The 18,719-nt window shown below is 45.7% G+C and overlaps 1 protein-coding gene, 1 long non-coding RNA gene and 1 other non-coding gene across 4 annotated transcripts in view; 2 read left to right on the forward strand and 1 right to left on the reverse strand.

Moving 5' to 3' along the window:
- Positions 1-18,719, forward strand: part of LOC134470890 (uncharacterized) — a 21,766-nt gene continuing 3,047 nt past the window's right edge. Inside the window, exons 1-3 of the long non-coding RNA XR_010040094.1 lie at positions 1-300; positions 10,797-16,094; positions 17,977-18,110. This is a non-coding gene — a long non-coding RNA (uncharacterized LOC134470890). The remainder of the gene's footprint in view (positions 301-10,796; positions 16,095-17,976; positions 18,111-18,719) is intronic.
- Trnas-gcu (transfer RNA serine (anticodon GCU)) lies at positions 373-454 on the forward strand. Its single transcript has one exon. It is a non-coding gene; the product is annotated as a tRNA-Ser (tRNA).
- Positions 12,607-18,719, reverse strand: part of Slc29a2 (solute carrier family 29 member 2) — a 9,999-nt gene continuing 3,886 nt past the window's right edge. Inside the window, exons 6-12 of one of the 2 annotated variants that reach the window (XM_003468266.5) lie at positions 18,293-18,390; positions 17,991-18,075; positions 16,320-16,456; positions 15,960-16,065; positions 15,773-15,858; positions 14,387-14,586; positions 12,607-13,681 (exon numbers count right to left, since the gene is read on the reverse strand). In XM_003468266.5, the coding sequence (XP_003468314.1) occupies positions 13,570-13,681; positions 14,387-14,586; positions 15,773-15,858; positions 15,960-16,065; positions 16,320-16,456; positions 17,991-18,075; positions 18,293-18,390 (824 nt within the window). In that variant the 3' untranslated portion in view covers positions 12,607-13,569. Of the gene's footprint in view, positions 13,682-14,386; positions 14,653-15,772; positions 15,859-15,959; positions 16,066-16,319; positions 16,457-17,990; positions 18,076-18,292; positions 18,391-18,719 lie in introns of both variants that reach the window. The other variant, XM_063227564.1, reaches the window with a different exon arrangement.

An 18,719-nucleotide genomic window follows, 5' to 3' on the forward strand; every position in this document is an offset into this window, starting at 1 on the left:
TGCGAACGCCGATGCCGCCGCGATCCTGCGGCCCCTCTGCCACTGCTACTGCTACTGTGCCCGCGTGCTCTGGGACACGCGCCCCTTCCTCTTGGTCAGTGTGCAACCCCCTGGACCCAGCGTGTCCCGCAACCCTGGCGCGCACGCCAGGACTCAGAGGGGAAATTGTGCCAGAGCTCCGCAGCTGCTTAGTGAAGGATGGCGCGGTTCCCGGCAGAAGCGCGCTGAAAGAAGACAAAACAGCTCCTTTCTTTCCATTGTTACTTCCCCTCCTGAGTCCTACCAGACGGGTGGTAAGAGGTAAGTGATGGGAACCCGAAGATTCAGAGACGATGAGAGATAAGGAAATGTGGAAAGAAGAACAAAGCGTGGGACGAGGTGGCCGAGTGGTTAAGGCGATGGACTGCTAATCCATTGTGCTTTGCACGCGTGGGTTCGAATCCCATCCTCGTCGGTCATATTTTACAAAGGGGAAAGTTTCTTAATTTTCCACATGTGGTCCATCCGGATGTAGCGAGCTGAAGAAAACTGAATTGGGCATAACAGTGAGATTCTGTCCAAAACCTTGCCCTATGTTATATTGTGCACAACGTATCCCCTGGCGTTCATTCTTCAGGTATAAAAACCTTACGGGCAGAAAGTAGATGGATGTGATTTTCTTTCTCCTTAGAAAGAGGACCCAGGAGTTGGTGGTATTTATGACCGGTACTGGGATTCTGGCTAGTGGCAAGTCGGGGGTCAATATGTCATCTGCAGGAAATACAGACCCCCCACCTCCTCCTCCTCAGGTAGTTAGTAGTCTTTGAATTAGGCCTACTGATTCCTCCCCTCTTCCCAGCACTTCTCCTAACAACATTCTTTCTTCCCAATGTGTGCATGTACACACACACACACACACACACACACACACATGCAGAACATTGCAACGCCAGCTACTATACACTGAAAGCACTTAAGCACTTGTGGACAACCTTCTGACCCACTGACTGTAACAATGAGATGTTGCATCCATGCTATCTTTTTGGCCAAATCAGAGTGCTCTATAGGGCACAGCACTATGTGTGTATCTTGCTTGAAAAGAGGCATTGGGACAGACGGTGAAAGACATCCAATGCCAGGATAGGATATGTACTCACCCTGTTCCACAGGAAGCAGGGAGGAAGAGCGATCAAAAGATTCATATTTGCAGTTTGGTGCATTAACACCTACCTGCTCCCTGCCAGTCTGGTTAGGCACAGGGGCCCTGGACATGCAGGTAGTGTCCTTGAAGGTTTTCACAGGGGACAAGTGCCAGGAGAAAGGGGGCAGGCAAGTGCAGGTCTCTTCAACTCAGGCCTTATAAACAAGTGGTTCAGAAGCCAGGTTTGGTGCCATATATATTATTTTATTTTATTTTTTTGCCTTGGTCAGTGTATAAAAACAATAGTTTGAAGCTGGGCCTGTAAGCTTAGCACTCTGAGAGGCTGAGGCAGGAGGATTGCAAGTTCAAGCCCAGCCTAGGCAATTTAGCAACTTACCTAGACCTGTCTAAACAAAGTGGGTGGAATGGGGGCTAGGGTTGTGGCTCAGTGCAAAAGCCCTGGGTTCAGTCCACAGTGGAACAACTGCAGAACATTGAGTCACATTAACAGTTTGTGTGAACCAGGAGAGGTTATGTAGAATCCACATTTCTAATTTCCAATTTCCAACTTGGATTCTGAGAGCCAGCACTGCCAGGCCTACATTCTCACCGGATGATAGCTGGTCAGAGCACCAGAGTGTCTTCTCTGCCAAACAAAGTCTTTGCCAAAGGTGTCAAATCATACCCCCTCCAACCCTTTGAGCATTTGAGTTTCACATGATATCCAATTATTGCTTCAACCATAAAGTTTACCTGGTCATCTGTCCCCCACACTCCATACTGGGCACCTAGCAGGCATTAGTATGTTTGTTGAATGATTAGGTAAGATTCTTGTGACATAACGTCAAGGTGCCTAGTGTAAGGGGAGACTATAAAGTGGTGACTAGGTCTTGATAAAGTGACTTGATCGAGGGTAGCCACACAGAAGGTTCAGACAGCAGCCCAGAGTTTGCTGCTGTGACTAGAGACACCTGGCTGGAAGAGATTGTGGTTGTGGCAGAAAAGAATGTCAGTGGTAGAATGGAACTGCTGGTGGCTTCCCTATAGATCACCCTCTGACTCTCCCCAGGGATTGAGTTTGGGTTGCGATTCTCTAGAGAACAGGAACCAACGGTGTGCATGTGACACCAAGTGAGTGGTTGAATTGGCTCCTGTGATTGCTAGGGCTGGCAAGTCGGAACTGTACAGAGCAAGCTAGCAGGCTCGGTTCAGGTCAGGTCTGAGGGTGAAGTGTGAGGACCGTCTGGAGCCAGAATTACTTTTTCTTTCTTTTTTTGGTGCCGGGGATGGAACTCACAACTTTGCATTTGTCAAGCAGGCACTTAACATCACTGCTGCTGAGCTAAACCCTCAGCCCCAAGAATTTACCTTTTTTTTAAGGTCTTCCACTGATAGGACGAGGCCTGTTTGTATTATAGAAAATAGTGAGATATAATAAGAAATATGTATTTGGTTTTTGTCTCTGGTTCATTTTTTTCTTTTCAAATCCATTTTATTTCTTGAAGAAAAATAAAGAAGAAAAATCTAAAACAAAATTTCAAAACGTGTCAATCAGAGGGTAACAATGTTACACACGTGTGTTGTCATCCCCAAATCATTCACCCAGAGCACAAAACATCTGCACGCAATACCATGGGTGCACATATGTCACTGTGGTATAATGTTTTTAATTCTTTTTGAAAGGTACCCAAAAGGGGAATAGCTGGGTCAAATGGGACCTCTAGTCCTGGTTTTTTGAGTAATTTCCACACTTTGACACAATGATTACATCAGTCTGCATTCCCACCAACAGTGGAGAAGGGCTCCTCTTTCCCCAGCCCCTCCAGCATTTGTTATTGGTTGATTTCTTGATAGTAGCCATTCTTTTTTTTTTTTTTTAAATTTTATTTAAGGAGAAAAAAGAAAAAAAAACAGAAAAAGGGTACAAGTTATACAGAATTTCAGAAAAAATAAACAGTAGGAAATCACTAGTTAATTACATATTGTCATCTTAGAAATAGTTGTTGAAGTTACAAAATTAAAGCATATAGAGGGAATTTCAAACAGTGAGACTGCAAACAGTTTTGTTCAATAATCCAACAAAACTCAGTAATATGGTTATCTATCGTATACACTTAAATATATATGCAGTTATATCTTTTAGAGAACTTTCTTTTCCTTTCTTTTGTACAATGACAATTACACATTTTGGGTTTTATTACTCCTACAGTTCTTATTACTTTTTTTTTGAAGAAAGTAAAACCAAATGTGACATACCAGGACAGAGTCAGTCAAATCAAAAGGATGGACATAATACATAATGTAAAAACAAAATACAAGGTGATCAACAATGGTTACCATAATGCCTCATTATCTTAAAAAGAATTGCCTATATCATCAGTTATAATAAAATTGAACAAAACAGTAAAGAATAAGACCAATAAAACCAAAACATTGGAGACATTAGAGGACTTCAAAAGAAGATAATAGTCAACCAGAATGGGTGTCACAATGTATCTTATTGTCTTCATAGTTGTTGCCTAGACTTACAAACTTGGTACTATCTAGCATAACAGAATAGAGTAAAATCAGTCAAAACAAGATGGTGAGAGCAATACAGAGTTTCAAATCAAGTTAATAGGAAATCAAAGTGGGTTACTATAATATATCCTGTTATTTTTTATTTATTTTTCCCTTAATTAAAAGGATAAAAATGAAAAGGTAGATAATAAAAAGGACATTGAGATAAAAAAGAGGGCATAATGACAAAACAGTGCAGGTCAAAACATAACATTAAACAAAATAGTGTTTCACCACAAGATAATCTCGACATAATAGCAGTTACCATAGTGTCTCTTCCCTTAAAATCTTTGGGTATAACTTTGTATACTGTAGCATCAAACATATCAAGACAATGTAAAACCGTTCAAGAGAATGACAGTATTACAGGGTATTTAGAATCAACTAACAGAAAATGAACAATGGTTTCTGTATAATCTCCTTGTCTATAGAAGTTTTTGTTTATATTATCACATATAATAAAATCCAATAAGATACAACACGTTAAAACTGATAGAGACAGAAGAACAAAAGCTTGATGGGACTTCAAAACAAGAGGATAATAAATCAGCACTACCTATTATGATGTCTTGTTTTCTCCAAAATAGCTGTTCCTACCATCCAACCTTCTCTGCCTCATTTCTGTTGAGCTTTTTTTCTGTCACTAGTTGTCAGTTTGTCCTTTTCATTTCGCTTTCTGCTCCATTCATTGTGGCCGCTCTGCCACTGTTTCTGGAATCTTGGTATTTTTCATTTTTAGAATATCCTGCAGTATTCTCTGTAGAGTTGAATTGGTGGTTGCATATTCTCTTAGTTCCTCTTTATCCTGGAAGCACCTTGTTTTTCCATCAATTTCCAGAGATAGTTGTGCAGGATATATCAATCTTGGCTGGATATTATTATCTTTCAGAGCTTGAATTATTTCCCTCCACGCTCTTCGTGATTTGATGGTTTGTGCCAAGAAGTCTGCTGTAATTCTGATGGGTGTTCCCTTGTAAGTGGTCTGTTTCTTGTCTCTGACGGCTTTTAATATTCTGTTCTTATATTGGATTTCTGGAATTTTGATTATTATATGCCTGGGTGTAGCTCTGTTTGGATTGTAGGTAGCTGGGGTCCTGTATCCTTATACATCTGAGTATCTTTACCTTTTGCTAAATTAGGGAAATTCTCCTGGATTATTTCTGTGAATAGCTTTTGTAGTTCATTTGTTTGAGTCCCTACTTCTTTTATGTTCTTAATTCTTAAGTTATAGATCCTCTTGTCATCTTCTAGTCTTTGTATTATTGCTGTTTGTTTTCTTTAAGAAGTTATTCTTAAAGAATTCTTTAAGAAGTTATTTCTTTAAGAATTCTTTAAAAAGTTATTTTTAAGAAGTTTTTCATTTCAAAAAAAAAAGAAGTTTTTCATTTCATGCTCCCACCTTACAAATCTGTCCTCCAGTTCTGATAATCTATCCTTAGTTTCTTTCAAGCTGTTATGCCAGTTTTCAATAGAGTTTTTAGTTTCCTGGTAATCTCTGTGAACCTACTTCATGTATTCTATGTTTTCTCTATCAAACAATTCTCCCCTTTTTTTCTGTTCTTCCATTCCACCATCTGGTTTTTCTTGGGTAGTACTTAGCATTTCTCTAACTATTCTACTTATTTCTTGCTTTATTTCATTAAATACTTCATTTTTGAACTTGTCTATGAGGCTCCAGAGATACCATTTTATATTTATACGTGCTGTGTCTGATATTGCATGTTTTCTGTCTTCATTCTCTTTTGCTTTTACCTTTCCTGGATCAGTGTTCTCAGGATTGGGGACTGAGGACCCTTTCTTGTTGCTCCCTTTTCCCATACTTTTTGTTCCTTCCATACAAGCATATGTAGGAGGCTCAGGTTTTTTTTTCTCTTTGTCTGTTGCAGTTTGTTTGAATCCGCCTGCTAGGTGTTCCCGCCCACTGCAGTGTACTAGGGAGACACAGACCTGGGCAGCCTCTGCTGGTCCCTCCCCTTCAGGTTAACCTACTGAATGTTTCACTGATAGTAGCCATTCTTTCTGGGGTGGAGTGGAATCTCAGTGTTGGTTTAATTTGTATTTCTCGAATGACCAGTGATGTCGAACATTTTTCACGTACTTATTTGCTGTTCGTATTTTTTCATCTGAGAAGTGTGTATTCATTTTTGGACTGGGTCTTTAAATCTGGGAGGATTGATTTTTTGACTTCTTTATATGTTCTTGATAGTAATCCTTTGAGGAACAACTGGCAAACATTTTCTCCCACATTGTGGGTTGTCTTTTCACTCTGTTGGTAGTTTCTCTTGCTGTGTAAAGGCTTTTCAGCAAGGTGAGATCCCAGCTGTTGATTCTTTGCGATCCTTCCTGTTCATAAAGTCTTTGCCTACTCCAATGTCTTTAAGAGCTTTACCTACTCTATCTTCCAGCAGATTTAACGTTTCTGTTTTAATATTAAGATCTCTGATCCATTCTGATTTTAGCTTGGTATGTGGTAAAATATATGGGTTAACTTTTAATCTTCTGCATGTGCAGAGCCAATTTTTCCAGTGCTATTTGTTAAAGAGGCTATCTTTCTTCCAGTGAATGTGTTTGGCACCCTTGTGAAAGATAAAGTGGCTAAGTATGTGTGGAGTTGTTTCTACATCTTGTAATCTGTTTCATTGATCTTGAGGTCTATTTTTTTTGTCCTTTTTTTTTTTTATCACAGTAGCTTTATAGTATAATTTCAAATCAGGAATTGTGGTGCCCCCTGTCTTGTCTTTGTTATCTAGGATTGCCTTTGCTATTCTAGGTCTCTTTCTGGTTCCAAGTGAATTTTCGGATTGTTTTCTCTAATTCTGTGAGATACGCTATTGGGCTTCAAATCACTGTAATTCTCCTGTCTCACCTACCCAAGGGCTGGAATTACAGGTGTGCATTACCACACCTGGCTGGTATTTGTCTTCTATGTGTCTTACATATTTTTCTTCATTTCCTTAGTTACTACTTTCTATTTAGTGGGGCTTTTCTTTTTGTTTTATAGTATATGTTTTGATGTCTTTCCTATTAGCTTTTCTGTATATTTTCTTAGTGTTTACATTTGAGATTAGATTAATGCTTAAGTTAATAACATATTCTGAATTAATATCGCCTTCGCTTCAATAATGTATAAAACTGTACTCCTGTACAGCTCCATCCCTCCCACTCTAAAATTTCATCTTCATTCATAGTGTGCCCATTAATATATTTCTAATTGTTGTATGGATGTCTTTTATAAGAAAGAAGAGAGAAGTTACACACCAAAAATACAGTAAGAATGGATTTTAAGGGCCAGGGATTTAACTCAGTGGCATAAGTGCCTGCTTTGCAAGCGTGCAGTTGTGAGTTCCATCCTGGTACCAAAAAAAAAGAATGGATTTTATACACACCTGTGATTTGTGGTATTCTTTATTTCTTCATGTGACTTTCTGTTACTGTCTGAGATCCTTTTTATTTTTTCCTTTAGCATTTTTTTGTACGAAAGGGCCATTAGTAACCAAAACTCCCCATTTTGTTGACCTGAGAATATCTTAATTTCTCCTTTTCTTGGTTTGATTTGGACCCCCCTAAAAAAGGGACTCACTGTGTAGTCCAGGCTGACCTGGAGCTAACCACAGTCTTTCTGCCTGGTTTCAAAAGTGCTGAGATTAGAAGTGTGTGCCACCACACCAGGCTTCTCCTTCGTTTCTGAGAGGTGGTTTGCCCGGATGTAGCATTCTTGGCTGACAGCTCTTCCTGGAACTTTGCTATGCTATTCCACTGCCTTCTGATCACCATTGTTTCTATGGAGCAGTCAGCTGTTTATTGTATTGATAAACAAAATATTGGGGAGACTTCCGGGAGAACATGGCGGACAGATAACAGCAACTACCGGAGGCTCTCTGAAAGACTCGGCTCAGAAGCCAGGAATGGTGCAGACTAAGGAGACATAAGCAGGTGGAGATATGCTCTGCTGACTCAGGAACGAACTGGGCTGAGAGAAACCAACTTGGAATGCAGTCCTGGTGCTAAAACAGGAACAGAAAAGCCTTGGTGTGGAGGCTGGACCCCGCGCCATTGTAAGCCGCGATTGGGTTTCCCGCCGCACGGCGGCTGGCTGCCTCTACAGTGGCTCGGCAAGGAGAGAGACGCGCAGAAGCTCTGGGAATGGGAGTCTGCGAACGGCAGGGAGGCGTGCACTGACTTGTGGTGAGGTGAGTGAGAGAAACTGACACTCTACCACAGTTTGACTCCAGCAGAGGACTTTCTGGGCCCGAGCAGTCCTGCGGGAGCAGGGCGTGGTGGCGACTCCAGCCACACATCCCCCTCTCGGGCGGGATTGGTGAAAAGTGCCTGGCCTGCGTGACGCTGCCGGCAGACCTGGTAGGCTGTCCCAACCCAGATCCCAGAGCCTGATGGTGGCCGGGAGGGGAGACGCGTAGGCTGCCCGGTCCGTAACTCCCTGGTGCGCAGTGGTGAGCGGGAACACCTAACTGGCGCAATTCGATCAGGCTGTGGCTGACTGGGAGAGAAGCTGGGCCTCTTATATAAGCTTGCATATATAAGGAACAGAGAAGAAGAGGCAGCATGGGAAGAGGCAGCAACAAGAAGGGCTCCTTGGCCCCCAATTCTGAGAAACAGGCAATAGCAGACACCACACCAATACACATAAGGCACCATATAGAGAGCCTCATAGACCAATTCAGGAATGAAGTTATCAATGACCTGAAGCTAGAAGTATGCAGAATAGTTAGAGAAATGCTAAGTACCACCCAAGAAAAAACAGGTGGTGGAATGGAAGAACAGAAAAAAAGGGGAGAATTGTTTGATGGAGAAAACAGAGAAAAGCATAGAATACGTGAAGCAGGTCCAAAGGGACTACCAAGATACTAAGAAGTCTATAGAAGACTGGCATAACAGCTTGAAAGAAACTAAGGATAGACTATCTGAACTGGAGGGCAGACTTGTAATATGGGAGAATGACTTTCTAAATTTCCTGAAAATTTCTTTGAGAGAGGGTCTCCTTAATGCAGTTCAGGTTGATCTTAAACTACGTAGCCCAAGATGATCTCAAATTCACAGCAATCTTCCTGCCTCAGCTTCCTCAGTGCTAGAATCATAGGTGTGTGCCACCATGCCCAGCTCCCTGAAATTTGAGGGAACTTCTGGTTTCCCTACCAGCTTTTCTCCCAGACTTTTCAGCATGTCTGTTTGTCTTATCTATAATATTTTCTCCAGACAGCATGAGTTGTTAATTTGCCTTTCACTGTTTTGCAGAGGCTCTGGGTAGAAGCTTTCTGTCCTGAGATTGATTGATTTTGTTGTGGTATGGAGGATTAAATCCAGGGCTTTTGTGCTACTACATCCCCAGCCTTTTTATTTTTTGAGAAAAGGTCTTGTTAAGTCACGAACTTGCTCAGGCTGGGCTTGAACCGAACTTGCAACTTTTTGTCTCAGCCTCAAAGAATGCTGGGATTATAGGGATGCAGTACTATGCCAGGCTCTACCCTGAGACTTTTGAGTTTGGCGAAACAAACCTGAGTGCCTGGTACCAGCCTTTCATGCAGCCCCTGGACAGGCCTGAACAGCTAAGTTCCATTCTTCTTCTTCTTCTTCTTCTTCTTTTTTTTTTTTGTCTTTTTCCTTTTTATTGAACCAGGGATTGAACTCACGACTGCCTGCTTGCAAGACAGGCACTTATGCTGCTGAGCTAAATCCCCAGCCCCCTAAGTTCCATTCTTTTAGAACAAGGTTTGCTCTGCTCCCTCTGGAATTAAAGACCAGGGTCCTCCCCTGAGAATCCCATCTTCACAGCCACCACCAGCATGACAAGGGGAAATAAAATGCTGTAAAACTCTCCTCTCATTTTTAGTTGCCTCTTTCCTGATCCAGGATTCACTTGCTGTGGTAAGCTTGGACTATTTTCTAGCTAAGTTCCAATGAAGTTGGTTCTAACAGTTCTTACTCATCTTCTCAGTGTCTTTGAAGGGGTGAGCCCTTGGAACTTTCTATGTCACTGCTTATAGCCTGTGGAACCTGGAACCTTTACTCATCTGTAAAATGGGGATGTTAGTGCCCAGGGCTTCTGCTTCACGAAGTCTTTAGGTATGTGAGGAAAAGCCAAGGTTCAGCCAGGTAATCTTAGCTAAATATGTTTTGGTCAAGAAGCCCTGAGAAGGTAAAGTAAGAAAGCAAATAGGTATGCTACTTGGCTCCATCTCCATTTAGAATAGTATGACAATTCCAGTGACCACAAAGCAATGTCCCATTTTGTCATGCCAGTGACCCTCCCCCACCAAGACCTGTTCCTTTTAATGTACCAGGGTGTATGGGTCGGGAAGCAGAAGATCATGTCAAATGCCCAAATGCTTCTTCTTCTTTTTTTTTGTGACAAGGTCTTGCTGTGTCGCCCAGGCTGGCCTCAAACTTGCAGCAATCCTCCTGCTTAGTCAAGTGCTAGGATTACAGGTGTACACCAGCACACCTGGCTCAAATGCTTCTTACATAGAACTGTAACCAGCTGGGACAGATGCCTGTAATCCCAACACTATAGGAAGGCGAGGCAGGAAGACTGCAAGTTCTAGTTCAGTGAGGTAATTCAATGACTTCGTGAGACACTGTCTCAAATTTTTAAAAAATATAAAAGGCCTGGAGATATAGCTCAGGGCAAAGGCCCTGAGTTCCCTCCCCCATGCCCCTTCCAAAGTGCTAACTAGTTTTCTTGTCATAAAATGGTCAGTAGCTTGGACATAAGGCTTCAGATTTCTGACCCTCCACAGAGCCTCCTCCAAGGGTTTACTGGCTGAAACTGACTGTGTTTAAGAGTCTGGGCCTGTTGGTAGAAATGTGTCTGAACTAGGGAGGTGGCACTAGCTGGAAATGGGCATCGGAAAGGGATGACAGATGTAGCACATTAGTCCAAGTTTTCTTTTCTTTTTTTTTTTTTTTTTTGATACTTTTTTGAGACCGAGTCTTGCTATTTGGTCAGACTGGCCTTGAGCTTACTTTGTAGCCCAGGCTGGTCTCTAACTTGCAACAATTGGCTCCTTCAGCCTCCTGAGTGCTGGGATTACAGGAATGTGCCACCACGCCTAGAAGTTCATGTATTTGTTCCCATAACAAAAGTCAACTTTTGTTGCAGGCGAGCCTGGAAGAGAACCTATAGTCAGCATCTCCTGAGATCCAGCCACGTTGGAACTTAGGGTACTGAGCAAGAAAGTAACACGCCTCCTTTCCTAGTAAGTGGCCGAGGCAAGAACGAGCAGCAGGCGAGCCCGGAAGAGAACCAGTCAGTGTCTCCTGTGGGCCTACAGCTTGGGTTGATAATCAGACATCCCATTCCCCCCCTCACCCATTAGCAACTAGGAGCCAGAGGTCTGAGCATCTCTTGGGAGGATAACAGTATGCAATATAGCAAACATGGGGGGATTTCCTTCTATCTTCTCTTTGAAGGCAAATATAGTTTTCACTGTTTTGCTTTGTTCTGCTTGTTTTGCACTATTCAATATTCTTTTTGATAGGTTTTATAGTGTTCTGTTCTTGGTTTGATTTTGCTATACCTGATTGAATGGACAACTATTGTGAAGCTAATGAGATACACTAGGGTACCAATTACTGTTATCCTGGTAACCTGCTGTGAAGTTCTGTACCAATCTCATTGCATTGTCTTGACTGGCTTTGTTCTGTCTTGTTCTGTTGTATTTTACTACCTTCAAAAACAAACAAACAAAAAACCCCAAAAAACAAAAGCCAGCTGCTTCTTGACCTAATAGGAAGGTTGGGCTGGGTCTTCAGATGGCAAGATGGAATTCCAGGTTGTAACCTCAGAAGGACACCTTTGGGTGAATGTCCTCTTCCTGGGTCCCATCCTTCACTGCTCAGCTCACTCTGAGATTTACCCAGGCAACAAGTGAGCCCAGTTGGCTTCCTCAGGCTGCCAGTTCTACCCTCCTAGCCCCAAGTTGGTCTGGAAGGTCTAGGGGGTTTTGGGGGTGCAATAAACAATTGTCTCTAAAGGCAGAGAAGGAGAAGGGGACCTACCAAGTATTGGCCCTGTCCCCCGAGTCCCAGTCAGAAGGTCCAGCCAAGTCTGGAAGCCTTCCGAGAGTCCCGGGACTCCAGCTCTGGTTTTGCCCAGGATCTCAAGTCTGAACTCCAGTGCCTCATGCTTAGGCAGGTCCCAGGTCCCCAGGGCTAGAAAGTAAAGATCTGGAGCCTGGGACGCTGTGCCAGCCTCTGACCTTAACCACAGGACTACATGGACTCCTATTTCTTGGACCCGCCTCTCTCTGTCTGCTGGAAATCACCCAGCCATGGTCTCTCTGCTCTTGCCCCATGCAACCTGTGACTCCCTGTAAAGTACAAAGCTGACTCTGTCCTCCATTGCTGCAGGATGAAGCCAGGCCCCTTACTGCTGCACGTAAGACCCTCTATCACCTGACCCCAACCTGCACTCATCCTTCCCTATCCTTCTCTCCTCCCCTAGGAACCCTTGTAGCAGTCCTCACTGGACAGTCCATGTTTACGCCTTCCATTGTCTGGCACCTCTGATGAGAGTGTCTCTCCAACTCAACCAAGAACTCAATTTCATCCCTCCAGGCCCAGCTGGGGAGTCTCCTCCAGATTGCCTGGCCTGTCCCGTAGGTAGTGTTAGCAGCGCAGTCTTCTGGGCTCCTATCTTAATAAGCTTCTGGAGGCCCTCACATGTCCCAGCACAGGCTACTCTGTCTCCTGTGGCTTTGGAAGCAGGGCAGCTCCCCTTTTCAGCCAGCCAGCCAAGGCCTGGCCCAGGGCAGGTATCTGTGAACAGTGATCCAAGGAATGAACCCACCTGAGGGTCTGCCCTGTGGATTATTTCAACTACCATGGTGATTATCTTGCTATAGCCCATGCCACCCAGCTTGCTGAAGCCAAATGAGCCAGCACTTTGGAAAGAAAAACTGAATGCATCATACAAATGAATGGGCTGTAATTAGACCTGGGAACAGGGTCAGAGGGAGAACTGGGGTGACAAGGTGGAGTATGTGCTTAGGGCTCCCATCCAAAGCCCCTTAAGGAAAAGAAGCAGGTGACAGGCAGGAGGAATAGCACCTGCAGGGTGTGGGCGATGGGGCCTGTGTCTCTGCTCTACCCCAGACCATTCACTCCTCCTGGGACTCACTTTCCCTACCTGTGCAGTTGGGAGACACAATCTCTGCTCGACTTCTTCCAAGGGTCTCAGTAAGGATTAGGGAGGTAGGGTGGGGATCCTTTGCAAACTGTAAGGTGCAGTCAGCACATGCAGACTGTCATTCTGGAAGCCAGGCCCAGCTGGGCTCGAGTGAGGACAGGAGTGCTAGCCATGAAAACACTGTTTTGAGGGTCAGAACCTGGTCCTTTAAGCACCTTCAGATCTTCAATACTCCCTCCCCAACTTCCTCAGCATCCTTTGCTCTGGCTGGGAATGATACCCAGGGTTGCTGGGCTTTGGGTGGGTGTAGCTCCTGCCCGGGCTCCACTTCTCTCTCACAGTGGAGGTAGAGGCCATATCAGCCGCACCCTCAGCATGGCAGAAACTGTAGGTAGGCAGCTCTGCTCCCAAGCTCAGCAAGTGGCTTCTTGATGAACAGGTGCAGGAAGGGCCCTAGCCCCGTGCCATCTTCCCGGATCACCTGCTTCCATGAAGTCTGTCCCTCTGCAGCCTAGCTCATCCCTGGTGAGGGGAAGGATGCCCTGTGGTGGATTGTTTCTTGCAGAACACAAGTGGTCACCAGCTGGGGATAGAGAGCAGCTTCTGCCCATTCTGGCCACCTGCAGGTGAAGGGCCCAGGTTCAGAGGAGGCCTGAGTTCAGCTCATCCTTTCTCTTGGGTCTGGTTCCATCTCAGATCCAGAAGGGCACTGAGGCGAGGGCTGCCCAGAGTTCTGATGGTCCCTTCAGAGCAGCGCCTTGAGGAGGAAGGAGAGGGAGGCTCCACAGGAGAGTCCCAGGGCCAGGAAGAAAGTCATAAGGGCGCCAGCCACCTCTCTCTCATGAGGCAGCACCTGCCTGGAACACACAGAAGTAGGAGCTATTAGAAAACACTGGGCCCAGATCTGGAGCAGCTCCAAGGCCCTCACCTCATCCCTGTGTCACTGTAATCTGGCCTGTCTGAGCTCATTTTACCCACTTGTAAAACGAGGCCATAGGACAAGGCCATCACTTAGCCTTTGCTGCCTGTGCAGGATTTTATTTTTTGGTACCAGGAATTGAACTCAGGACCTTACACTTGCCAGGAAGGTGCTTATGCCACTGAGCTATATTCCTGGCCTGTCTATAGCATTTTAGATTCCACTGCCTTACTTGTTGACAGAGTGTCCCTAAACTGGCCGTTACCTTTCCTCTCCCGAGATTCTCGACTCTTTGCTTCTGGAGGAAAAAAAAATCTCCAAATTTTGCTTTTGACCAAAACCAGTTCTCCTTCAACAGAGAATTCTGGAGCGAGATGGGCTATGAGAGATAACAGTCCAATTCACTGTCTTACTGATGGAGAAACTGAGGCCCAAGGAGGCAGCCCCAGAACCAGTGCCAGGGCTACGTAGGTAGGTATATCTGTAGCTCCAGGTGTGGGGCCAGTTCAGACCCAGCAAGGCCTCGGCACAGCCAGCTGGGCTGGCCAGGGCAGAAGGGCCAGCTTCCCCGCATTATGGCTGTTCCTTTTCCAACAGCTAGCCCCCTCCCTAGCCCAGCATGCGCCCCAATGCTCCCCCAGACCTGGGTGCCAGGCACATGGTGAGGGACACCAGGTAGCCATTGGAGATGGCAAACAGCAGCATGAATGTGATGAAGTAGGCATCCTGCCGGAAGAGGATGGGCAGCCGTGCCCGCTCAGGCACGTGGCACAGCATGAAGAGTGGCACGAACAGGAATCGCAGGCATACCAGCAGGGGCAGCAGTCGGCTGTCCTCATCTGGCTGTGGCAGAGGCTCAGGTAAGCGTAGTCCCCGGGCTAGGTCTCTGTTCCAGGGGCACTTTGGACACTTACAGGACAGACCCATCAGTCACCCCCATCCTCTTCTGCCCTATCCATGAGCCAGTGGGGATCTAGTACTGGGGCCTCTGGGAATAAGAGCCGAGGCCATTCAGCAAGCAGGGACAGCCTGGAGCTAGCCTTGGCTTCTCCCAGTATCTACCTTGTGCGCTCTGCATTGCAAAACTGGACAAGGGCGTGGACAGAGTTCATGGTTTTCAAACTTGGCTTCCCAGGGGAGCCTTAGGGGGTTCCACAGAACCCTTTGGAATAGCTGGAATTCCTTTAATGATAATTTTTGATAAAGCTGCACACACTTGTGTGATACCATATGATATTCTGATGCATGCATACATTGTGTAATGTTCAAGTCAGAACAATTACCTCCAGCTCCTCCAGCAGGTATCATTTGTTTGTGGTAAAAATATGCCAAATCTTGTCTGCTGGCTTTTAGGAAACATACACTGCAGTATTGTTATCTATGGTCACCCTACTGTGCTACTGCACAAAACTACTGCACAGTACGCCAAGTGTATTTATTTATTGTCTTTTTGAGATAGGGTCTCACTATGCAGTTCAGGCTGGCCCTGAGCTCACTTAGTAGTCCAGGCTGGTCTTGAACTTGCAAGAATCCTGCCTCAGCCTCCTGAGTGCTGGGATTACAGGTGTGGGCCACCACGCCTGGTGCGTATCTCTTCTGTCCAGCTGTAACTTAGTGCTTGACTGAGCAGGGTGGGCAGCTGGACAGCTAGCACCCTCCTCTCTGGTCTGCTGCATGTACTGTGTCTTCTCGGGAAGTTTCACTTAAAGAAACAACCTTTTGACTAGAAGCAATACAAAAACCAGGAATCCTGTCCAACCTGTCCCTGGGTGCAGGAACCACTTTGTGACAATCTTGGAACATGACAGCTGGGCCCTGGGTTGGATGCTGGGGCCACAGAGCTCAGCTGGACATGGCCCCTGCTGTTGAGGAACTCAGTACAAGTGCCGACCTGCGCGGTCCAGGGCCACTTGGGGTGCTCTACTGCCAGACCAACTGGAGTGTTACAGTCATCTCTGTCTGTGCTTTCATGTCCTCCGCTCTTCAACTGCTTCCTAAAACCATGGCTCACCCAGCCCGGTGTGCTCACCCAGAGGAAGTAGGAAGTCAGGCTGCGGCCCAGCCAGTCCATGATGTTGAAGAGCAGAAAACAGCAAATGGGGTTGAAGAACTGACCTGGGGGAAAGACAGGGCTGGCGATTCACCTAGTCCCTAACTCCCCAGTTCCCTCTACCTACTTTGCCCCCCCCCATCCTTTTCAGTACCCCAACACTCACTCCACTTCCCAGGGCCAGTGGAGCTGGTCACCATGGCTGTGATGGCAGGGAAGACGGACAGGGTGACTGTGAAGACCAACACAAGGCACAGCGCCGTCAGCCAGATCTGGGAGCCGGAGGCAGGGGTGTGAGCAGGTGGGGCAGCCCTGGGCCCCGCACACAGCCTGGCCCTCCCCCAGCCCTGCCCAGCAGCAGGACACCTGGGCCTGGTCAGCTGTGTTCCTGACCTGCCATGTACCCTTGGGGTGGACAAAAGACTACTAAGGCTTCATTCTGGTCTAAGAGTCTCTGGGGAGGGCTGGGGAGGGTATCTGTGCCTCTTCCCAGGGACATTGTTTGATTACTGTCTCTCAGCCAAACCTTCTGGAAGACAATGAAGACTGAAGGGATTTCTGGCTTCAGAGGCTCGTCTGGCTCAGGCTCTGGCTCCTTCTCAAGGCCAAGATCCAGAGTCAGGGCTGCTTTCTGGGGGCTGTTGGGAATCCCGTTCTTCTCATCTGGGGAAAGAGGGAAGGGTGCGACCATGCCTGTGACCCAGGTTTCTTGAGAGCTAGGCCCAAAAAAGGGCAAACTCCCAGCAGTTAAAACAAGTGACCGTTCTCTAGCACAAGTGCACGGGAATTTATGGTGGCAATGTACCATCGAATGATTAAGCACATACAAGTGCCAGGCAACAGGATAAGCATTTTTACTGTGCTCTCTTATTGCCATTGCTTTGCAAGTGAAAAAACTGAGACTAGCTGGGGTGGTGGCATACATCTGTAATCCCACTTAGGAGGCTAAGGCAGGAGGACTGCCATGAGTTTGACACCAGCCTGGGTTACACAGTGAGTCAAAGCCAGCTTGAACTACACACCAAGACCCCATCTCAAAACAGTAACAACAAAAAGATTTTTACAAAATTTAAAAATTAGGAACTGAGGCTACAGGTGTTAAGGCCACATAAGGTGGATTCAAATTCAGTTGCATTTGGATCCAGAGTTTGCATGCATGAAGTTCTACTGCCTCTCCTTTTTTCTTTTAACACCAAGTACATTTATTAAAAAAGAATAAAGTTATGAAATAGCCTCATATCTTTTCTTAAGAAATTAAAAGACAGAATAAAATAAAAGCAAACAAGAAAATAATAAAGATCAGAAGTCACAATCCCTTATCAAAATGCCAGCATTATTTTTCATAAAGATTAACATTTTGATTCTTACATTTCTGTGAAAATACAAAAGACTCAGAATAGTCCAACTTTGATAAAAGAACAAAATTAGAGCTTCAACCCTCCCCAATCCCAAGATTTGTCATAAAGTTACAGCAATCATGACAAAATGGCATTGATATCAAGATAGACAGACTACCAAAGTACCAATATGAAGTGTCAAAATAGATATCACATAACAGAATTGATTAGGGGCCAGAGATTTAGCTCAGTGGCATAAGTGTCTGCCTGGCAAGTGCGAGGTCGTGAGTTCAATCCCCAGTACCAAAACAAACAAACAAACAAACCCAGACAATTGATTTCTGGCAAAGATGCAAAAGCAATTAAGTGGAGAAATGCCTCTCCTTTGTATAAAAGAAACAACTCTCCTGGCTTCATGGAGAGGCTTGTAAGGGAGACTACTACTTCTAGATATTCTCCAGGTTCTTTCTGAACAACACAACAGTAGTTCTGGGGGGACAAACCTGGGCTTGGATTGCATTCTAGCACTGAAACCGGGACCAGGGCCCGGGATGTAGCTCAGCGGTAGAGTGCTTACCTAACATGCACAAGGCCCTGAATTCAATCTCCAGTGCCATCAAAAACAAAATAAAATTAAAAAAAAAGAGAATCAGTGAAACAGTGACAACATACCAGCAGGGGACTACTGGCAAATCAGAGACCAAAAGGGCATCAGGGATGACTTGTGTGATATTCTTCCTCTGCTCACACAAGGCTGCTAAGGAGGGTGTTTTAGTAAGGACAAAGGACAATCCTTCCCAGAGAAGCTGGCTCACACTGCCTCTGTGTCTGCCACCTCCCTTGCAGGTCCCAGGACTTACCAGACTGTAGGAGCTCAGCTTTGGTCTCCAGTTCCTGAGCTGGCACCTGTGAGGGCTTCTTGGTGAGATGGTAGCGGGCAAACTCCTGTACAAGGATCAGAAGTGTCAGCTGTGCCTGAGGTGAGATTCTCTGGATCTCTCCCCACACTACTGGCTTGGAGGCTGGGGTTCCATGATTGCTAACCCTTTAGGGAAATCAAGGCCCAGTACAAATGTCCTCTACCTCCCCTCACAGGGCCTCAGACTCAGAGCTCCATCTGAGATGCCCTGTTGTGAGTCCTCCAGCCCAGTATCAGGCTCACCAGGTGGGGCAGGCTCAGGTAACACACGATGGACATGAGGATGCCCACGCAGGGTGTGATGAAGTACCCCAGGGCAGAGGTCTGGGCATCCACACCACCTGTAACAGAAACTTCAGCTGCAGAGAGGCGGCTGGTCCCACGGGGTTCTCTAACTCCTGCCCATCTCCCAGCTTCTCCTTCTTCCTTCACAGACAAACTCAGGAGCACCCTTTCCACCTGTGACTTTCTCTTACTATGTGCCACACGCTTTCTCTTACCTTAGGCAGGCTGCTAAACCCGAGCAGAAGCCTATCACCATTTACATAGGGCAACGATGGTACAGAGGGTAAATGTCTTGTCCAATGACCCCAGTCAGTGAAGGGTGAGACAGATTCAAATTCATCTGTCTGAATCTCAGTACTACCGCCCTCTTCTTCATCCTGCTGGC

This window comes from Cavia porcellus, unplaced genomic scaffold (genome assembly GCF_034190915.1).
Source record: "Cavia porcellus strain 051 isolate PalLab524CR breed Dunkin Hartley unplaced genomic scaffold, mCavPor4.1 scaffold_17, whole genome shotgun sequence".
Lineage (NCBI taxonomy): Eukaryota > Metazoa > Chordata > Mammalia > Rodentia > Caviidae > Cavia > Cavia porcellus.